General features: G+C 38.5%; 1 protein-coding gene across 2 annotated transcripts in view; it reads left to right on the top strand.

The window, feature by feature from the left end:
• Positions 1-23,202, top strand: part of SLIT2 (slit guidance ligand 2) — a 417,531-nt gene that overhangs the window by 359,408 nt on the left and 34,921 nt on the right. For both annotated transcript variants that reach the window (XM_049886437.1, XM_049886436.1), the window contains exons 29-30: positions 1,084-1,223; positions 16,265-16,358. In XM_049886437.1, the coding sequence (XP_049742394.1) occupies positions 1,084-1,223; positions 16,265-16,358 (234 nt within the window). The remainder of the gene's footprint in view (positions 1-1,083; positions 1,224-16,264; positions 16,359-23,202) is intronic.

Raw genomic sequence — 23,202 nt, 5'->3', positions numbered from 1 at the left:
AACATTTTTAATCTGGAGTTATTGAATCGTACAGTATGATTATTTCGGATGTACGTCATGAATTATGAAATAGAGTTCTTTATTAAATGACACTGATAATTTCACATAAGTATGCTAATCTGCTACTACAGCTTGTTAGAAATGTCACTTTTTAGAAGAAATATATTTCATTTCTGCATTCCATTATGAAATTATCTGTTTCTTTTTTTTTTTTTTATCTAGACTTTAACCAGAGATTATTCTGATACTTATTCACGAGTAAATGTGCAATGTTTTGTGCCTGGAGGAAATTGTATTTATTGAAAGTTAAAGATAAGATTCATATTTGGTAATTGGGAAGAAAACAAAATTTTGTTTTTAGAACTCTTTGTTTCTAGACATCAAGGACGTAACACATAGGTAGTAGATGTTTTAAGATTTTAGTCAGAACCAGCTTCTCATCATTTGTGAGCAAAGAAGCACGAATTATTTTATTAGCGCACAACTAAAGATTAAGGTATCTAGGGCTGTAGAGTAAATTTTGCTTGTGTTTGGACTTGAAATTTTTTTGGCTTTATTGAATTGTAGAATTATGAAGATCTTTACTGTCTTACAGCCAACATAAGATTTTTTTTTCAAATGGTTTCTGGTTTGGGGAATATTATCTTAAATCATTTGAGCCCCAGTAGCGCAGTGGTTAAGAGTTTCAACTGCTAGCCAAAAAGTGGGCAGTTCAAATCCACCAGCTGCTCCCTGGAAACCCAATGGGGTACTTCTACCCTGTCCTGTAGGGTTACTATGAGTCAGAATGGACTTGACAGCATTGGGTTTGGTTTTGTTTTTTTACCTTAAAGCGGTGCTTAAACATGTTATTTAAACACATTTTAAAGGTCAGTTTCTTTTAGTTACCAAAAACCAAACCAAACCCAGTGCCATCGATTTGATTCTGACTCATAGCGACCTTGTAGGACAGAGTAGAACTGCCCCATGAAGCTCCATAATTGATGAGCAAGCATACTTGCACTTGTATTTTTTTCAGTATTTAAACTGCCTGTTTTAAAAATGCAGCAAAAATATGTTTTGCCTTTTTCCCCTGACTTGCAGGTGTATTTGTGCTGATGGGTTTGAAGGAGAAAATTGTGAAGTCAATATTGATGACTGTGAAGATAACGACTGTGAAAATAATTCTACATGCGTTGATGGAATTAATAACTACACCTGTCTTTGCCCACCTGAGTACACAGGTATGAAGAATGAGAAATGCTAAGTCATCAATCGGTGTATCTGTTTGAAAGTACTATTGCCACTAAGTTTTATGTGTTTAGTAAACCATTTTATTAGTCAGTAACTGGTCAGTGTTTTGGAAGTTAGATGTAATGTAAATAACAGAGGGACTTAAAGATGGTTTCAGTCAACCAGATAAAGACCCAGCAAGCTGAGTTCGGAAACCCAGGTGGTATAGTGGTTAGGAGCTACGGCTGCTAACCAAAAGGCTGGCAGTTCAAATCCACCAGGTGCTCCTTGGAAACTCTGTGGGGCAGTTCTGTTCTCTCCTATAGGGTCACCATGAGTCGTAATCGACTTGACGACAGTGAGTTTGGTTTTTTTTTTTTAAGCTAAGTTAGGACAGAGACATCTGTCATAAAATCATGCAGTTCAGCAAAGAGAAGCTCTCGCACCGAAACTTGGTTCCCACAATTGAATGGCATTTTGTGCAAAGCATTTCCCTTGTGCAAACCAACCCATATGCATATATACTCAAATATACATATATGTATGTATATATATGTACATATATAGACGTGTATACGTAGATATATGTACATATGTGTATAAAAACTGAGTCCTAGTGTGACACAGTGATTAAGTCTTTGCAAACTCCCTTTGTAACATTTGTTAGCAATAAACTAACTCAGTTTATCTAATGCAAAGAATGCAACTCTAGGTAGTTTTCCTTGCTTCCTGAGAGATAACCCTTGGAATTCCCTGAATAATGGAATTTTAAAACCTCCAGACTATACCTAAAAGATTTGTGCACACGAATGCCCCTCTCAGCAGCCACGTAGTAACCTGATGTCTGCTGATGTCAGTAAGGGGGCCCAGGGTTCAATCAGTAGTGGTTAATTTCTGTTCTACTCTCTCCTCTCCTCTTTAAAGTTTCATTGTAACTAGCCTACGTAGAGTCATTTTGTTTTTTTAGAAATAGGATGGTCTCCCTAAATACATAAAGAATAACTGCTTGAATAAGCCCTGTTTTAATTTCTTTGTGCTTCGATTATTATTAACTAGATAGATAGATGGCATTTCTTTGCATAATCAAAATATAAATAGACATTTGAGCTTGCTCAGGTCCCTACTTGTTTTTTGCCTGCCAAGTATTTTCCTTTAGTAACCCATGGCGTTCAAAATGAAATTCAAACATGAAGATATTGAGTACTTCGGATAGTCTTATGAAACAATCACCTTTTTTCTTACATTTTGTGTCTTTGAGTGATAAATCTCATAAAGACTATCCAAATTGCTATACTTCTTCCTTGGATAAACCAATTTGCTAGAAAGACAACATCAAGTTTAATGACTTCGCTGTTATGTCAGAATATCTATTTCTATTAAGCTTTTTGTGGTTATAAATAAGAAACTTCACCATTATAAAGCTTTCCTTTCATAAGTCACTTAGTTTAAAGATTGGTAGAGAAAAAGAGGAAGTTATACGTTTTATCTGTAACAAAAAAAATGAAGAAATAGATTTTGTTGCTCTATTCATAATACCATTTTTGTTTTGCTGAGCATTTTTCATGAATTACATGTATTCTCCTGTAATTTGATACATAGTTAAGAATAACAGAGGGTGAAGGAACTGTGAGAAGGCTGAGGTTAAAAACATCTCTAAACATGAAAGATAAAAACACATCTGTATGATTAACTTCCCCTGAATTTGTTGGAAAATAAATGAAATTTAAACTTTTATGTAATATCCAAACCTAGCATTTTAGGAAGTACTATGGGTGACTCGACGGCACTGGGTATTTCCCATGGGAAAAAATGCTAGAGAGAATAATGGGATTCTGTTTTGGCACCTGGAATCTTTTGCGTGCCTCAGAAGCTGCCTTTTCTATGCTGCGATTTTTTTTTTTTTTTTTTTAACTCCAGCGACGCACCTGATGCCATGTAAAGTATTTTCGTCCAAAGTTTCCAGTAGACATTTGAGTATGTTTTGTCACCAAATTGTCCTTTTGGATATATAGTTCTTGGACTGCTTGGTGGGCAGAATTTGAACATACTTTAACATTTTGTATGAATAAAGGATGCCAGGTACATCCAAGATGCACCCATTCTGAAGTAGCTGGGTAAAGTTTAGGCATCACTTAGCTTTGACACTCACACCTGTATTACTGGGATGCTTCCTATTAGCCTGCATGTCTGGATTTTAATGCCCATGGAGTATCTGAGTGTGGGAGTCATTAGATGGGCTGAATTAGAGATGTCTGAGAAGTCCAGTGTTTGCGCTAAGATCTGTTACCTGAGATTTTCTTAGAAGAGTGGAATAGTTCTCTTTTCCATTCTTGTCCTAATTATTATGGAAAGGTCTTAAGACCTTACTTAATTTGGGAGCTCTGGTGGTACAGCGATTAAGAGTTCAGCTGCTAGCCAAAAGGTCAGCAGTTCTAATCCACCAGCTGCTCCTTGGAAACCCTATGAGGCAGTTCTACTCTGTCCTGTACGGTCAGTGGGTTTGGTTTTGATTTTTTAACCTACTCTGAACACCAGGCCCTATGTATCTCACGCATGCTTTGGCTAGCCAATGCCTTCTTCATCGCAGAAATCAGGAGTTTCTTACTGATTAGCTACATGCGAAAGCACTGTACTTCTCAAGTGCTTCCATGATTTTGTTATGATGATTGACAGCTGAGTTGGTTTGAAGGCGTCCCTGGTTTTGTCTTTACATTTGTCATTCCTTATTTCTTACGCATTTGTTTTCAGTCTTTGTCGTACCTTCTCACCCTCCATTTTCCAAGCTCCTGTCCTGATACCAGATCCTCTTTAACAGTTATTTTTTCCCATCCTAAGTGACTTAGCTCAGGACAACTTCAGAGAAATGCTATGAAGCCTCACCTTCCCAACTGTGTCAGAGCTTCTTCTTTGAAACATATCATAAAAGCCCAAAGCTTAGCAAAAGCAATTTTTAGCCAGGATAGTATCATATTTTGTGATATCTATAGAAGCTATCATATGGGAACCTGCCATGACTATCTGTCAGGAGCCATTTAGTGCTAGCCAAGAACTGAGACTCTTTGGTCTTTCCAGTCGTAGCTTTGAAAATATCCATTTGCCTTCATTTGAGCAGAGGATAAACAAAACTATTGAAATCAATAGAAAGTACATGGCATAAGGTGCATGGAGATACTACCACTGTAACTTTGGGTTGGGCCTTCTGGGCTAGGCAGAGTTCGACTAGGACACATTTATGACTCATCTATTAGCTGCAGTGTTTTCACCCATGTGTGAGATGACCTCACTTACCACATATCAGATGACCATCTGCAGATTCTGAAATCAGGGGCATGTAGACGGGCACTTAATTATAGGAAAGTATACTTTGAACTGTTGAGTTTCATGTCCTGCTTCATCCACGTCTGCAGGTAGGGAGGAATTGCCTTTTAATGTGACTGTAATGTTTTATGGAAACCCTGGTGGCTTAGTGATTAAGAATTCTGCTGCTAACCAAAAGGCTGGCAGTTAAAATCCACCAGGTGCTCCTTAGAAAACCTATGGGGCTGTTCTACTCTGTCCTGTAGGGTTGCTATGAGTTGGACTCAATGCGTCGGAAATGGGTTTGGTTTGGTATTGCTTGAAGTTTAACTTTGGAATCTGATTAATGAGTGTGAGATCTGGGAACAGAAACCCCACTATGTTCAGGGGATATAATAATGTTGTCATTGTTTAAAAATCATCCAAGTCACAAGTTGGTTTTTTCTTTGAAGATTTTTTTTCATTCTGTATTTCAAAGCCATGCAGTAAGAAACTGAACTCTTATTAAATAGGAGCAAATAAAACATTATGGAAAATGCTTGTAAATTAACGTGGTGAATGTTTTTTCATTTGGCACCTAGATTAAGACAATCAGGGGCAGATTAATCAATAAGCATGGTATGTACCAGCTTGCATTAAGCAAGGTACACAGGAGCTTCATTGTATTTACTCGCTAATCTGTGGTGAGCAATTTGACGTGGTGAGGGACAGGTGAAATTATGCACTGCAGATTGGTGGGAAGGTACAATCAGGTCCGTGCCTACCTTGCTTATTGGGTAACTCGGCCCTGGTTAGAAAGGTCAGAATGTGGTTAATGGAGAAAAGTCAGAGATCGGAAAGCAAACTGAAGTTTGTCGGAGAAGCTGTGGTATGATGAGAAGGCTATAAAACACAGATAGAAATATTCAAAATAAAATGAATCACCATTGGGAAATGTACTGAACATTATTTAAGCCCTGAGTGTCCAAAACATCACAGTATAGTTATTGATTGATTAGAGAAGAAAACGCTCTGTGCCTGCCTGCTCCAGGGATTGACAGCATAGGTTGTAAGGGGTAATGTAGTTTTCCTATTATCTACATGTCCCTCTGCCCTCGGCACCCTACTCATGAAAGCTCTTCTTCTCTACCTAATTCACCCCATTACCTGCCCTTCTTGCTGCCTAACGTGTGTGACTGTTCGTTGCTAGTAATGTTCAGACAAAGTTAATTTTTTTTAAAGTTTAACTCACTATGAGTCTTAATATCATGATGCCAAGGATCCAGAGGTAGGATGTTGGAAGTATGAAAAAAAAATTTACAAATTCATCCTGAAGTTTTAATTTCTAACATGAGAGATTTCGTCTCTTTGACTCACTGTCCTGTCCTTTCTCAACATAAGGCATGACTTGGGGGTAAATTTGCAAGGAGTTCCTGGAATTACACAAGCTCAAACCTGTAAAAATGGAAATTGTCAACATGGTGCCCCCGTAATGTTGAAAAATGGACACCTTTTTTTAAGCTTTAGTGCTGACTTAGGTGTTGAATTGAAAAATGCCTTTTCCATATTTTCTAACAGTCAGAACCCTAGATCTGCTGCTATGTCAAGACTATGCATCTTAGTTAACCGCCTTCTCCTGGGACCACACACGAGTATGATACAAAATGGATCACATTGTAAACATTGTATTTACTGGGATTCCATAAATTCAGGAAAATGAAAGTTTCCATGCAAAATGGATATAAAGGCTTAGAATATATTTTGTGAATAATGTTGAGAACTCTTTTAATTTTCCCATTTTGTACCATTATCTCATTTTGTTTCCCGGATCTCCGATGGCCAGGCATAACCTTTAAGTGTGCTTCTTACAAAGTAAAGCTGCTAGTTGTTCAGTCAGCTGATCTAGACATAGATCTCTTGCTCCCTGTGATGATGTTTACCTTTTGCCTCATTTTCTCCATGTTTGTGCGTTTGGCCTGGCTGTAGGTAAGAAATTAAGCCTTGCTTCAGGTTGCTCTCTCACCCTGCCTTCTCTCTGCTGTTAATTGCTACACATTGGCTTCCTGTGCTCTGCTGTTGTATTGCAATGTAAAAAGTCTTTTGTCTCTTCTGTCTTTGTCGCTGCCAGCTGCTAATCTGAATGAGGTGGAAAAAGGTTAGTTGCCTTTTAAGTCTGTTACGATTTAATTTTCGTTGCCCTCTTTCTTTGAAAACTACATAGATTTCCCTGTGTGCACATGGTAGAAGGAATGTTGGCAAAATATGAAGTATGCAAGCAATATGTCGGAAAAGTCATTCAGAGCCTTCAGATATGTACAGCTGTGCCAAACTCTATGAAAAGGGCATCTGAAATGCACTTTGTCAATTTCTAGAAGACAGCAACAAACTGTATGAGAGCGAATAAGGGTTGGCAAAAAAGAGGAGTTGATGCATTCTACTTAATACCTTTTTCAATGCTTTCACTTGTTTAAAGATATCATAGGCATGTGTTGTTTTTATAGTAAAAAACAGGTCATTTAGTACAGTAGACAGGTTGTAAATAGTAAATGGTTAAGGTAGCAGGAATGTCCCCCATTACTATAAATTAATATTTTTAGTAATTTGAAACATGAAAAATATTGAAAGATGTATGCTTTATTGAAACCTTTTACGAAATATATATCACAAAGCCTGAGAGATGGGTTTATAAATGACATGGTCAAATTGATATTATACCATGGGTACAAGGCAGTGTTTTGGTGAAAGTATAAAAAGAACTATATATAATCACTGACTCCGGTGCTGTCCACAAAGCTTCACAGGTGCATCCAGATCCAGGAAGTGCTGGTGTGATTAGGATGATGGGTATGTCCCGGAAGTCATCCTGGAATCACTAAAAAAAAAAAACTAGTGACTGTTAACTTTAAGGTTCAGATTGTCAACTAATAACATAGCATTTTTACTCATTCAGCTTACAACAGGTCATCAAGTGCCAAGTGCAGGCACAGCATCCTAACAGAAGCACAGTAAGTGCTTGTCTTGATCGTTTTGGTTGTATGCGAGACATTTGCAATTGGATCATAACGTTAATAAGGAAAGGTACCATATTTTTATGCAAATAACACACGCCTTCTGTGTTTGTTTGCCAGCTGCACTCTTCTACCTCGATAAGTGCGCTCTGCTAATTCTTTTTTACAGCGACATGTTAAAAAAAAAAATTGGTATAGCTACGCTTACAAAAATACCTCATTGGGGGAGGGCACAGCTGCCAAACAAACTTAGAAGGTGTGCATTATTTGGATAGAAATACAGTATTACATAGCAGCACTCTCTGTCCTTGCTAAGGACTTCATTTTTTTCTTTTGCATTATTTGGGTGATTTACTGTGTTTGGTCAGTCACTCTTATGGTTTATAGAGTTAAGTTGAAAAACATGAAAAAATAGTTTCATATTTTAGAAAGTAAAAATAAAGCATATGAGATTCTCTGTGGAGTAATATATCCAGTGCCTGCCTTTGTCCAATGCCATCTTTTCTTTTTATAAGTATTAAAGCAATTGGTGGTCTAGGGCTGGGACGTCTAAGGTCTGAGTCTATCTGAGCAACACAATAGCAATTATTCTGTCACAGGAATACGTCCTTAAATACTTACAGATACTCTCAGGAGCATGCTTGGCCGTGCAGTAGTGTTTTAAATCACCACACGGCTTTATATGTTGACTAAACTTCATGCTTATGTTTAAAGAAGATCTCTTTTATCTCCAAGAATTTGCTCCTGACTAAATTTGTGTTTTAAAGCATTCAAACAATTTTCTATGATCTTATGAATCCAAAACTTCACTGGAAGCAGGGCTTTGAACCAGTTTGTTCCAGTTAGAGCCTCTGCTGAGAATTTGTATTTCTAACAAGTTCTCTGTTGAGAATTTGCATTTCCACCCCAGGTGTACTAAATCAGAATCTATAGTTTAACAAAATCCCCAGGTGCTTCTTACGTATAACTTTCTGGGAACTTGTTAGTAATGCAAATTCTTAGCCGGGGTTAGAAGCCCTGATTAGAATATAGAATTAAAGTTTCTTTATAGCAACTACGCATAACATTGTAAAGAGTGGGAATTCCAGAACACTTAACTGTGTTCATGAGGAACACATGGGCCGAGAGGCAGTCGTTCAAACGGAACAAGGGGACACTACGTGGTTTAAAATCAGGAAAGGTGGGCATCAGGGTTGTACCTTCCTCCACACTTATTTAGTGTGTATGCTGAGCAAATAATCCTAGAAGCTGGACTGTATGAAGATGAATACAGCATCAAGATTGAGGAAAACTGACTAACAACCCTAAATATGCAGATGACACAACATTGCTTGCTAAAAGTGAGGACAACTTGAAGCACTTACTGATGAAGATCAAAGACTACAGCTTTCAGTATGGATTACACCTTAACATAAAGAAAACAAAATCCTCACAACTGGACCAATAAGCAACGTCATGATAAATGGAGAAAAAAAAATGAAATTGTCGAGGATTTCATTTTACTTGGATCCACAATCAGTACCCATGGAAGCAACAGTTAAGAAATCAAAAGACACATTGCATTGGAAAAGTCTGCTGCAAAAAACCTTTAAGGTGCTAAAAAGCATAGGTGTCAAGTTGAGGTCTAAGGTGTGCCTGACCCAAGCCGTATTTTCAGTTACCTCATATGCATGCAAAAACTGGACACTGAATAAGGAAGACCGAAGAATTGATGCATTTGAATTATGGTGTTGGTGAAGAATATTGAGTATACCATGGACTGCCAGAAGAAAAAACAAATCTGTCATGGAAGAAGTCCAGCTGGAGTGTTCCTTAGAAGCAAGGATGGTGAGACTACATCTCACATGCTTTGGACATGTTATCAGGAGGGATCAGCTCCTGGAAAAGGATATCATGCTTGGTAAAGTACAGGGTCAGGGAAAAAGAGGAAGATCCTCAATGAGATGGATTGACACAGTGGCTGCAACAGTGGGCTCAAACATAGCAATGATTATGAGGATGGTGCAGGACCAGGCAGTTTTCGGTTTCATTGTACCAGAGTACAGAGTCGCTACGAGTCAGAATGACTGGTCGGCACCTAGCAACACAGATGGTATTTAGTTAAATGACATGAACCTCCATAATTAACTGACATATCATTAATTTAAAAGAGCTGTGTAGATATAAACAACAAAGATTTGGGAACTAACTTGCATTAAGTAACAATAAAGCACTTACCCAAGGATCAAAACCGGAACCAAATCTGTTGCTATCTAGTCGATTCCAACTCATGGCGACCCCATGTATTACATAGTAGACCTACTCCATAGGTTTTTTGGTTGTAATCTTTATGGAAGTAGATTGCCAGACCTTTCTTCCACAGCACTGCTGCATGGGTTAGAACTGCCAACCTTTAGGTTAGTACTCAAGTGCAAACCATTTACACCACCCAGGAACTTTCATACCTTGTAAGTAGGGGCCCAGATGGAAAGCAATGTCGCACTGACCCCAGTCGTACACTTGAATTTGGGGGTACTCTGATGGAACCAATCCCTTCTTCTAGGCTGCATCTACCAGGCCTGGCTCCTTTTCACATCTCAGAGTGATGATTATGCCAAACAAGCTTTTCTTCCGTTCCCCCTGCTGTCTCTTTTCAGCTTGCTAGAGACAGTTATCCCTTATATACATTTACAAGAGTAAAGCTGTAGCCGTGGAGTTCAGGTGCAGAGAAACAATCAATTTTATAATCTATATGTAATGGAGAAAGCACCTGATCAGTGCTTGTATAATTAATTATTTCCCCAGCCACTAGGCTCTCTTCCAGCAGATAGGACAGGTGAGGTTCTAATGAATTCGTGTGGCTGTTGGAAAAATTTCAGGTTTTAAGCCTGGCACCAATATTTGTAAATGGAGTCCTTGGTCGGTCCAAATGGTTAATACACCCCACTGCTAACCAAAAGATTGGAAGTTCAAGTTTATCCAGAGGTGCCTCCGAAGAAGGGCCTGGTGCTGTACTTCTAAAAAACCAGCCATTTGAAACCGTATGAGCACAGTTCTGCGCTGGACACATGGGGTCGCCATGAGTTGGAATCCGCTCGATGACAGCTGCTTTAGTTTTTTGGTTTACTATTTATAAACTCTAGTTTTTAGTATTTATGAACTCTCACAGTCTTGGTTTTTTCTTCTGTGAAACAGATAACAAACTCTCTCCTATTTCACAGGAATGTTTGTGAATAACATGAAATAATGCATAGATAACCTTTAAAATGTTATATGTCCCTATTCCAGCAATTATCAGGGACTTCCCTATATGCCAGATTTAAGTTGTGTGTTATTTCGTTCCAAGAACCATTACTACAGTGCTGTGGTTTAGGTTATGTGATGTCATTCCTAGTGGCATAAGAATTCTTAGGGGAATTCCAAGAGAGAACGTTCTACCTAAAATAAATTATGTGTATAAAGGAAATGCCTCACCTGTATTTTTCATTAGTGTCTCCTTATTTTCTTTTTAGTGCACATTTCAAATTGAACAACATTATTTAGGGGTAGGTCTTTGGTACAAAACCTGTTGCCGTCGAGTCAATTCTGACTTGTACCAACCCTATAGGACAGAGTAGAACTGCCCCTTAGGCTTTCCCAGAAGCTGCTGGTGGATTCGAACTGCCAACCTTTTGGTTCACAGCAGAGCCCTTAACCACACTGCACCACCATGGCTCCACTGTCCTGAAATAGTAAGGAAATTTTGAGTGCTGAAGAACCCTTGGATGTGGCTGCGTTTGTAGGTTTTGCATACACTTTTAGGATTTAATGATTCTTAATAGCATTTTTTTTTAATAGCATTGAGCCATCTTGTGTTTAACCCTGTGTTGAAAAGTGGTAAAGCCTTTATATCAAAATCAATATAACTGTGATCACACTTGAGGATCCCAAATGAGAGAAAACCAAGTAGCTGTCTTTTAACTAGAGAGACTACTTTGGCAGCCTGATGACCGACATTATGTGGTTTGCATTCATTTTCCAACTTTGGGAAGCCTTTTAAAATGCATTTGAATCTCAGAAAACCTTTTAAAGATTCTGTTTGCTTTGTAGTTAGCAGGTAGTACCCACTGAGCCCGGAACAACAGTTTAGCATAACCAAGTCACATTCAGTATTATTTGGATTTATTTTACCTTAAAAACGGAGTCAGATATTTTCTGGGCTGTTAGTAGTGTTCTCGTGAGGAAGTACTGAAAAACACCTCTTTTTTGTGTGTATTTACTTGAAGAAGAGGTTAGTTTTTCCATTTTAAAAAACTCAGCAAATATTTATTGAGGGCGCAGTTTGTGCAGTTTATGAGCATCAAAAGTGATACGAAAATTCATAAAACATGACCCTTCTGTACTAGCCTTTTGTTTGTTTGTTTTTGTTTTGGGCTTTGATTCTTGACTGCAAGTTCAGATTGGGTCAGGTATTTCAACAGTATGAAGCCATCATCTCTCATATCCCAAGAAAGTTAAAAGTATAATAAAAAAAAAAAAATTTTTTTAATAGCATTAGTTTAATAGTAAGGAAGGAAAAACACTCTTTCTGAGTATGAACACTGATCTAACTTTCTGGCAGATAAACATCATCAAGCAACTCATTTCAGATCATTCAGAAAACAAAAATGAGAACAACATAAAAAGACGTTCCTTCTTAGAAACATCTTGATCTCTACATTTCTAATGTGATTTCCTGAGTCTTTCTAGTTTGAATTATGGTTCATTTTATCCCTGGTGGTGCAGTAGTTAAGAGCTCAGCTACTAACCAAAAGGTTGGCAGTTCGGCTCCACCAGCCGCTCCTTGGAAACCCTACGGAACAGTTCTACTCTGCCCTATAAGGACACTATCAGTCAGAATGGACTAGACAGCAATGGGTTTGGTTAGGTTTTGGGTTTTATCTCAGGGGGTTACTTTGTGGCAGTGTTCTGTTTATGCACATGTCCCAATTTTCACAACAAAAGGACATTTATCCTTGGCAAATATACCATCCTAGGAAACACTATGGAACAGTTCTACTCTATTCTGTAGGATTGCTAAGAATGAAATTGACATGACAGTACACAACAACAGTGTACCTTAAAGGAGTACCTGAGTGTGCAAACAGTTAAGCACTCAGCTACTAAAAGAAAGATTGGTAGTTCTAATCCACCCAGAGGTGCCTCTGAGGAAAGGCCTGGCAATCTAGTTCCAAAAGATCACAGCCCTTGAAAACCCTATGGAGCACAGTTCAACTATGAAAACATGTGGGGTCGCCATGAGTTCAAATTGACTCACTAGCAACTGGTTTAATTTACCTTAAAGAAGAGCTGGATTTAATTAAGTTTGGATTTATTTCAAAGATTAATTAATTGATAGGACAAATTTCAGGAAAATGAACACAAAAAGAAACCATCAGATTATTAAAAGGAACCCCCGGGAAGATTCAGAAGCAGGCCATTAACAATGGAAATGAAGTCAATTATCAACATCAAACCATTAAGGATGCTGAACGTTCAGATGGGAGACTAGGCATCTGCCTGTGTTGATGTGGTCAGGTGCCTGGGACTATAGCTTTGAGGAGAGTAGATCACAAATAGGGCCGACCTGGTCCAGTAAAACAAAATATAAATACTTTTCTTCCAGGTCCAGCTCAATTACCCTGCCCTGAATGACTCCCATGTTCCCATCAGCTATGTCTACCCTCTATACGCTTCATCGCTGTCCCTGCTTGATTGTAAGGCCTATGTGAGGAAAGAATATGTTTTTCTTTATGTGCATAAAGAACGAATGAGGAAGGTACACTCTTTTAATTAGAATTGGATTGAATTTGTAAAATTGCTAACGAGAAAACATTCATCTTAACATTTCTCAGACATGCCACGTAAAGGCTGACGCGTACACCTCCTCAGTTCTCAAGCTCATCTCTATTTCCTGTGGAGATGGCCAGTATTTCCCAGGAGAGATTGTGGGTTATCCAGACGTCAATAGGCCACCCCTCCAGCCCTGCTTGCATTCCAGAACACAGATCTGCTGCCAGTTTTCCTTCTCTCAGCTTCCTTACATTGTCCTTGATGCCATCTGGGACACCTTTCTTGTTATCTCAAAAGTATTTTTGCTGCAAGAAGCAATCAAGTAAGTGTTATGTTTCACATTTTCAACAGCCATAGAAGACCTAATTTGTGCCAGGCAATTTGCTAGCTAATGCCATGGGAATAACCAAAAAAAAAAAAAAAAATGCTTTCAAGTCGATTTTGACTCATGGCGGCCCCACATCTTGGCTGTAATCTTTATGAAAGCAGATCACCAGTCCTTTCTTCTGCAGTGGTGCTGGGTGGATTTGAACTGCCAAACGTTTGGTTAGTAGCCAAGAGTAAACCATTTGTGCCACCCAGAGACCTGTGATGGGAATAGAGAGGTACAAAAACAAATAAAAGGTAGCCATTTTAAGAAATTAAATTGTATTTGTTTTCACCAATGGTTTGCTTTTTTGATCCCTACCCTTGCTGTGCCAGTTCAAGTTGAGTGATATAGTACCATGTATTCAAGCTTTTCCTGAGCCACGCAACATCTCAAAATGCACATATTTCAAGAACGATATGTTTGACCCTCCAAAAAAATCTGTGCTCTGGGGATTCTGTCTGGAGTTCACCCGGATGTCCTCCCTTGTTACAAGTGTATTTGAAAATATCATAACTGATTAACACTGGAATTCTGTCCATTTACTCAGATTGCTATCATAAGTTCCCTCTTCATTATTATTAATTTTAATTCTCCTTTCTCCTTAAAATAATAAGAAAGCTTGTTTGGTATAATTTATGAATAGGAACAAAAACAGGCTGTCAGCCCTGCACCTTCCCCACCTCTATCATGCATCCATAATGCCCAGAATGGACTCTATTATCTAGAGATTATCTATTTCAGAGAGAGAAGAAGGTAATCTAGGTACACTAGCAGAATCTACCAACATTTAAGTGGTCCAGCAACACTAAGTGTTGGTATCTACAGTTACTTGTGTTGCAGACATAGCCAACCTGAATATAAAGAGCTAACTTTTAGAGAAATAGATATACTTATTATTTTAAATGCATCCTTTCCTAGTGCTATATCCAACTTAAAGCAAATGAATATTTTTTAAATAGAGTTATTTGAATTGGAAAATTCCTGAGATCCTAATCCAGGGACAAAATGACAAACTTGTTTTCTGCTAAGCAGACAGTAAGATTAGATGAGATGTGCTATTGACCTCTTTAAAGTGTTACAAAGCAAAGATGTGAAAGCTGGACAATAAAAAAATAAGATCAAAGAAGAATTGATGTATTTGAATTGTGGTGTAGCGAAGAATATTGAAAATATACCGTGGACTGCCAGAAGAAAGAACAAATCTGTCTGTGAGGAAGAACAGCTATAATGCTGCTTAGAAGCAAGAATGGTGAGACTTTGTCTAGCTTACTTTGGTCATGTCATCAAAAGAGACTAATCACTGAAAAAGGACTTCATGTTTGGGAAGGGAGACGGTCAGCAGAAAAGAGGGTGACCCTCAATGAGATGGATTGACACAGTGGCTGCCACAGTGGACTCAAACATAGCAACAATTGTGAGGATGGTGCAGAATCAGGCAACATTTCGTTCTTTTTCACTATGAATCAGAGCCAACCCAGCTGCACCTAGCAACAACATAGATGTGTCACTTCATTTGTTCCTTCTTAGAAAACAAATGAAAAGTAATTTACAAGTAAGGTAGAAAAGAAAAGAATTTTGTTTACATTTTTCTGTAAACCTTTCTATATATATCAACTTAATAGCTTATACTGTGATTTGGAAAGTCTTCATATCAATGAAAGTCTTGTTTGGCTGATGATATCTGAAAATATGACCATGCTTCCTGTATCTGAAGAACTTTCCTGAGATAGACAGATGTACAACTTAACGTAGAACATCTAGAATCCAGAGCATTATGCTTCTAGCTCTCATTCATTGATAAAACTATTCTTCATAAGCTGCCCGATAACTTAAAGGACAAAGTGTGTGTCCTCCATGTTGATACCTCCTCTTTTTTTTTTTTTTTTTTTTCTTCATAGCTCTGTGGAGGTGGCTAAGGAGTTTTCTGTTGAGCTGTTAAAATGATTCATAAAAACAAAGTATTCTTCTTCTAGAGTTATAAGACCCTGGAGACTATGAAAATTTGAGGACTTATTTTTTTTTTCAAACATAAAACAACAGAATAAGCCAGACATAAAAGGATACATACGGGATGTTTCCCCTATGTCAAGTTCAAAAATAGGCACAACAGGTCTATGGTCTTTTCATTATAGTGCTTACACTTGGAGAGTCAGTAACAGTAGGCGGGTATGAGGGAGGTTTCTGGAATGCTGGGAAATGGTGTTTCTGGATGTGGATGCTGGTGACATAAGTGTATTCGATTTGTAAATATTTATTAAGCTGTGCATTTAACCACTGTGTATATGCTGTAATTCAAGGTAAAAATAAAAAAGAACAATAGAAATGAAAAAATTGAGATTTCCTTTTCATAAATCCAGTAGTATGTTCTGGTGGGGCTCATATTAACCAGAGATCCCATTAGTTATGCTTTCCCAAATCATAAGACTACTGAGCAATGGCACCACCATGGGATCTAGTTGAATGCCTTGTGATTTTTTTTTTTTTTTTTTGTCAAGCACAAGTTGTACTAACCTCTAAAAAAAAAAACCTCTAAGGACCCGTTATATAGCCTGCTGGCAGGAAGCCTGTTAACCTTTCTCAGTGAACTAACAGCATTTGCATGTTACAGGTGAGTTGTGTGAGGAGAAGCTGGACTTCTGTGCCCAGGACCTGAACCCCTGCCAGCATGACTCCAAGTGCATCCTGATACCAAAGGGATTCAAGTAAGTAGAGCCTGCCTTTGGGCTCATAACCAGGGAGCTGGGATGGGCTCTTCTTTTAGGACCCCCACCTCCTTATCCTCCTTTCAAGATCCATCTTCACATTTAGCTTAGTATTAAAGGGACATACAGGTGTCGGTGACATTTTTATAAATGTTCTAGCACAACAGGGACTTTTTTTTAGTACACTGTAGAAAATAAACTGAATGCCTTATTGTATCCTGTGACTCTTTCTGGCAGGCCCTTTATGGAATAAGGTAGGTTTTGGATATTTCATTGTTGTTTTTGTTAGTTGCCATTGAGTTGGCTCCGACTCTTGGTAACCTTATGTATAACAGAACAAAACATCGTCCAGTTCTATACCGTTACTCTTCATGAGCTCCCTGTAACTTACAGGACAAAATGTATGTCCTCTATGTAGGTCGATTCCCCTCTTCATGGTCATTAGTATGTTTGAGCCTCCTGTTGTGCTATTCTGTAGCGTCTTCCACCCCAGGGGGCTCATCTTCCAGCACCAGATTGGACAATATTCTGTGGTGGTTCATAAGGTTTTCATTATTTAATTTTCAGAAGTAGGTCACCAGGTCTTTCTTCCTAGTCTGTCATAGTCTCAAAGCCCCATTGAAACCTGTCTACCATGGTTGACCTTGCTGGTATTTGAAATACCAGAGGCATAGCTTTTAGCATCACAGCAACACTGAAGCCATACCATAAGACAAACTGACAGGTGGGTGGTGGAGCCTTTGGATATAGGTTTTTTAAAATTTACCTGAAGGCCAATTAGTAATATCCCCTTGATGTTTCATGAAAGTAAGCCTGTGGTAAAATCAGGGGTTCAGTTTTCACCTAACTGAACATTTTATTGTCTGAAACAATACTTTATTCTATCCAGGTCGGGGTAAGTTTAGAGTAACCATATGTCCCGAATACCCAGGACAGTCCCAGCTGATGCCTGCTGTCTCAGTGTAATTATTAATAGTGCCCTTTTCACCTTCAAAATATCCCATTTGGAATGAGAAAAACGGCAGTCAAGCCAGGCATGAGGTGAGCTCAGAACTTGAAAATCATTCTTTTTCTCCTCCGTAGTCATCCTGGAATATATTTTCTATCAAATTAAACGACTCTTTTGCCAGGATCATGAAATAATTTAAGGGCCCATCAACACCAATGTCTGTTTTTAGAGCTGGCAGTAGATTTAAAGATAATCTGATGCATATTCTTCATTGTAAGCACGAGGAAACCACGGACCAGTGAGTCTGGGTGGCTGTCCAGAGAGCTCATGGTTATTTATTAGCAGAGCCAGAGCTGGGTTTTATACTTTCCAATTGGGTGATTTTTCTGGTACAACACGTTACCTCTATGGAATTCTGTGATTTATTAACATTACAATTGTTCTGGTCTAGAAGATTAGAATGTGTTCTCTAGAATGACGCCATTGGGCTCAAGAGTTGAGCTACCCTTTGGTCAGATAAGTAGCAAATAGCATTATTTGGTCCTTCACCCAATATTTATTTCTTGCCTCCAGGGGGCTAGAGCATCTAGTCATAGTTCCATTTTATGTTTTTGTACCTTTGCAGCTATTCAATCTCTTTCCCATACTTTAACTTCTCAGTGAGATGGTCCCTGCTTAATTGCCATAGGATTCAGATAATTAAAAATTACTTAGGTCAGTAACGGTTTTATAAGTGGAGATGTTACTTAAGATTTAATTATTGGCAAATAGATCATCAGACATTCTAAATTGGGGACAAGGGAGTCTCAGTATCGCTAGACACCCACTGCCTTTCAAAAGTCAATTGAGTGATATCTTTAGTCTCAAGTTTTCTTTAAAGAAAACTTCAATTTGTTTTAAAATATACCGTTTTAGAGTATACAGATACTTTGCAACAACTTCTAACTCCTTTCAATGCTTTATTTATTGAAAAGGAAAAGAATGACTTTGATTCTGCTTTTTATGTCTTAGTTTACAGCCCTACATAAAAGCCAAAAGTCTTTCTGAAATCTTTATTTTATACAGAACCTTGCATTTGCATTTTGTTCAACCAAACACTATACAAAATTATTTTTTTAATAATTTTTATTGTGCTTTAAAAAAAAAAATTTTTTTAAGTGAAAGTTTACAAAACAAGTCAGTCTCTCACATAAAATCTTACATATACCTTGCTACATATTCCCAATTACTCTCCCCCCCATGAGACAGCCCGCTCCCTCCTTCCACTCTCTCTTTTCGTGACCATTTTGCCAGTTTCTAAGCCTCTCTACCCTTCCATCTCCCCTCTAGGCAGGAGATGCCAACATAGTATCAAGTGTCCACCCAAACCAAGGAGCTCACGCCTCACCAGCATCCCTCTCCAACCCATTGTCCAGTCCAATCCATGTCTGACGAGTTGGCTTCGGGGATGGTTCCTGTCGTGGGCCAGCAGAAGGTCTGGGGGCCATGATCACCAGTGTCCTTCTAGTCTCAGTCAGACCATGAAGTCTGGTCTTTTTATGAGAATTTGGGGTCTGCATCCCACTTTTCTCCTGCTCCTTCAGGGGTTCTCTGTTGTGTTCCCTGTCAGGGCAGTCATCGGTTGTGGCCAGGCACCATCTAGTTCTTCTGGTCTCAGGATGATGTAGCTTCTGGTTCATGTAGCCCCTTCTGTCTCTTGGGGTCATTATTATCTTGCGTCCTTGGTGTTTTTCATTCTCCTTTGATCCAGGTGGGTTGAGATTCATTGATGCATCTTAGACAGCTGCTTGCTAGCATTTAACACCCCAGACACCACTCTTCAAAGTAGGAGGCAGAATGCTTTCTTAGTAGATTTTATTATGCCAATTGACTTAGATGTCCCCTGAAACCATGGTCCCTAAACCCCTGCCCTTGCTTCGCTGACCTTCGAAGCATTCAGTTTGTTTAGGAAACTGCTTTGCTTTGGTTTAGTCCAGTTGTGCTGACCTCCACTGTGTTGAGTGTTGTCCTTCCCTTCACCCAAAGTAGTTCTTGTCTACTATCTATTTAGTAAATACCCCTCTCCCACCCTCCCTCCCTCCCCCACTCGTAACCAGAAAAGAGTGTGTTCTTCTCAGTTTAAACTATTTCTCAAGATCGTATAGTAGTGGTCTTATACAATATTTGTCCTTTTGCCTCTGACTAATTTCACTCAGCATAATGCCTTCCAGGTTTCTCCATGTTATGAAATGTTTCACAGATCCATCACTGTTCTTTACCGATGTGTAGTATTCCATTGTGTGAATATACCATAATTTATCCATATACAAAATTATTTTAACTACTAACATCTTTGATCTGCCCACAACTGAATTCAGCAAATTAGAAGGGCATTGTTTATGTAACAAATACGTGACTGTCCAACATTTTTGTCATCTGATATGATTTTCCTTTCTGTTGTAAATCCTGTCTCTGTGATGTTAATGAGGTGGAATTAGGGGCAGTTATGTTATTGAGATTAGATTGTGTTTTAAAACAGTCTCTTTTGAGATATAAAAGAGAGAAGCAAGCAGAGAGATATGGGGGCCTCATACCACCAAGAAACAAGAGCCAGGAGAATAGTGTGTCCTTTGAATCCAGGGTCCCTGCACTGGGAAGCTCCTAGACCAGGGGAAGATTGTTGGTAAGGATCTTCCCCCAGAGCCGACCAAGAGAGAAAGCCTTCCCCTGGAACTGACACCCTGAAATTGGACTTCTAGCCTCCTAGATTGTGAGAATAAATTTCTCTTTTTTCAAGCCATCCATTTATGAAATTCCTTTTATAGCAGCACTAGTTTTTTTAGATGACTAAGGTAAAATATTACCATTTTTTCAGAAAAATTTGGTAGGTGGTTTTTCAGAACTGCTTATTCTGTAATACAGCTTTCACAGTGCTTTGTGCATTGAAATTATAAGATAAATTATTAGTGATATGGTGGAAACTTCAAAAATAAGAGCGTTTATCTTCAAAAAGATTAATCCTTAATTAAATATCCCTTTTACTACTTTCAATTGGTTTGCACAGTTTTAAGCATACCTCTTATGATTTAGCTGGACTGTGGATTAGCCGAGTTGGAAATCCATGATTTTCAGTCATAATTTTGACTAAAACAGATAAACAGGTTAAGCCATAATACATGCTATTACTACCATGGTGTATGTGTAGACCATATTTTTACACAAATAACACATGTGTTTTACATTTTTTTGCCAACCACGCCCTCCCACCATGAGATATTTTCTTAGTACGCTATGCCAATATTTTTTCCACTTTGCTGTAAAAAAAAAAAAAAAATTAGCATATCACGTTTACGAAAATACCTGGCAAGAAAACATAGAATGCGCGCTGTTATTTGTGTAAAATGTGATAAATAATTGCACGTAATGAGAAAGGGAGCTGTAAAAAGAAAATGGACTCAAAGACCAACATGATGTGAAGCTGCTAAAGAAAACCTCTACTGACAAATTTTGTTTGGACAAGTTGTACTGTTACTTCAAATTCGTGTTCTTATTATGAAGCTAACAGAGCTGGTTTTACTTTTCTTGTTTTATTATATACCTCATAAATCTCCTAAATTGCTTTTAGGTATTTTTAGACCATGATATGCCATAAGCCATATTTTTAAGCATGCATCTTACTTAGTCACCGCTTGGGCTTCTAGACGATATGTTTTATATTCTTTGCTTTCTTCCTCACTCCCTGTCAGATAATAGAGCTGAGGGAATGTGATAGGTTTTATTGATAATACAGACTTCAGGGAATTCCTATTTACATCTATTCTTTCTGGTTTGAAACTTGATCTGAGGAGGAAAAGAAGTACAAAAATGTTGATCATACTGTAACTCCAAGTTCTAATGGGCTTGAAAAAATAATTTGTTGAGGAGAGAATATAAAACAGCTCTTAGATGTTAACTGTGGTGAATGTGTGGCTCGCTTTGGCTTTGATTTCTTTTCTCGGATAAATAATTTAAAATGTTTCAAAGCATTTCTTCTTTGAATGCTGAGTACTTCAGCTGCTCTGCTCCCATTAGCATTGATGGAAGTTCTTTTCTTGGGCCTTGCCCATCTACTTGAGAATGTATATGGCCACTTAGGGTCCATTTAACTTAAGACATGTTTACTTTGGTTGGTTATGATTTAGCATTAAACTAACTGGCTACAGAGCAAGCATACTTACCCAGAGAGCTCATTTTGTTTCTTAATTCATACATGCAGAGCTGAAAGTCTATTACCCTTAGAAGGGTATACGCTCCTAGTTGATTTAATTCATCGGCTCTCCAGAAATAACTCTTAAATCATACTTTTGAATTTTCACCCAAAACCCTTGGCATTCAAGAGTGTCCACATTCGTTTGAGTGTTTTAATTGTGTTCTTTCACTTATATCCTAATGACTGAAGTGGAAACATAGGTAATTAGCGGAGACTAAACCATAAAGGTGTACACAGAATTATAAAAACATATGGAAATTTATCATTTATTACATATCAAACACTATGCTAATTACTTTACAGTAATGTTTTATTTAATATTTTAAACCTGTGAGGTGGGAATTATTATGCTATACACGTTGCAGAGGAGGAAACGAAAGCTTAGTGAAACTAAATAGCTTGGTCAAGGTCTCATTTAACTTAAGGGTAAAGGCAGGTTACAAACCTGCTTCTGTCTAATTGTAAAGCCCAAATTGGACATAACCATAGTTTTCTGGCTTTGTTTATTTTAAGTCAGTGAACCTGTTCTTAAAACAAAAGCAAAAACATTCCTGGAAGCCAAGTATGTGAAACAAAAATCACAAGGGGAGACTATTAGGGTGATGCACAGAGGGGGGCTACCAGAAGTTCCTTACCCCTCCGTAGCCATACCTAGAGAGGTTCCAGGAGTCGCTGTAGCTCCTCATTGTATAATCTGAAAATCACTGCGCATGCCATACTGTTTTTCCTTAACCGCCATTGCTGTCAAGCCGATTCTGACTCATAGCAACCCTATAGGACAGTTTAGAATTGCCCCATAGGGTTTCCAAGGAGCCACTGGTAGATTCAAACTGCCAACCTTTTGGTAAGCAGCCGAGCTCTTAACTACGGCGCTACCAGGGTTTCTTAAGCAACTATAAAGTCCTAGGTACTTGGTGTCATAGCTAGAAGCTCCAGTGGTCATCACTGGAGGACAGGTTTAAAGGAGTCCTGAGGATTTAATTATCCAACAGTGCAGTGCAATGATTAGAAAATCTGAGCTTTCTTGTCAGTTGCTTGGGTTTGATTCCTTAGAATCAAACTTAGAAGATGAGTGTCCTTTTGAAATGTACATCAGCTCTTTGTCCCTTAATATGGCGAGGGTGGTGAAACTTCGGCACACTTACCTTGAGCATGTCGTCAGGAAAGACCAATCAGTAGAAAAGGACATCATGTTTGCTAAAGTAGAAATGGATTGACACAGTAGCCACAGTAATAGACTCAAACGTACCAGCAGTTTTGAAGATGGCGTAGGACCAGGCAACGTTTTGTTTGTCTTGTTAGACATGAGGTCTCCATGAGTGGGAGCTGACTCAACAACAACTAGCAACAACAATAGTGGGGACAGTAGTATCACCAAATATCACAGGGCTGTCATGAGGGTTCAGTGAATTCTATGCAGTGTGCTCAGAGCAGAGCCTGGCACAGAGGAAGTTCTAGAGGAGTGTCCACTCTGTCTTATCACCCCCAGCTCCTACCCATCTGTGCTCCTGAGATGCCTCTGCTCCTGCATCACCCGAGTGAGTAGACAGGTTGGAAAGCTGTCCATAGGACTGGTCGCACGGATTTTACATCGGTTGCTGTATCCTGCCCCGTTAGATCAACCCCATTCTGTCATAATAATTGCCTGGGTTCATTGAGAATTAGGG

The sequence above is a fragment of the Elephas maximus genome, chromosome 5, assembly GCF_024166365.1.
Source record: "Elephas maximus indicus isolate mEleMax1 chromosome 5, mEleMax1 primary haplotype, whole genome shotgun sequence".
Taxonomy (NCBI): domain Eukaryota; kingdom Metazoa; phylum Chordata; class Mammalia; order Proboscidea; family Elephantidae; genus Elephas; species Elephas maximus.
The sequence above is the reverse complement of the archived record's forward strand: the minus strand, read 5'-3'. Positions and strand labels throughout refer to the sequence as shown.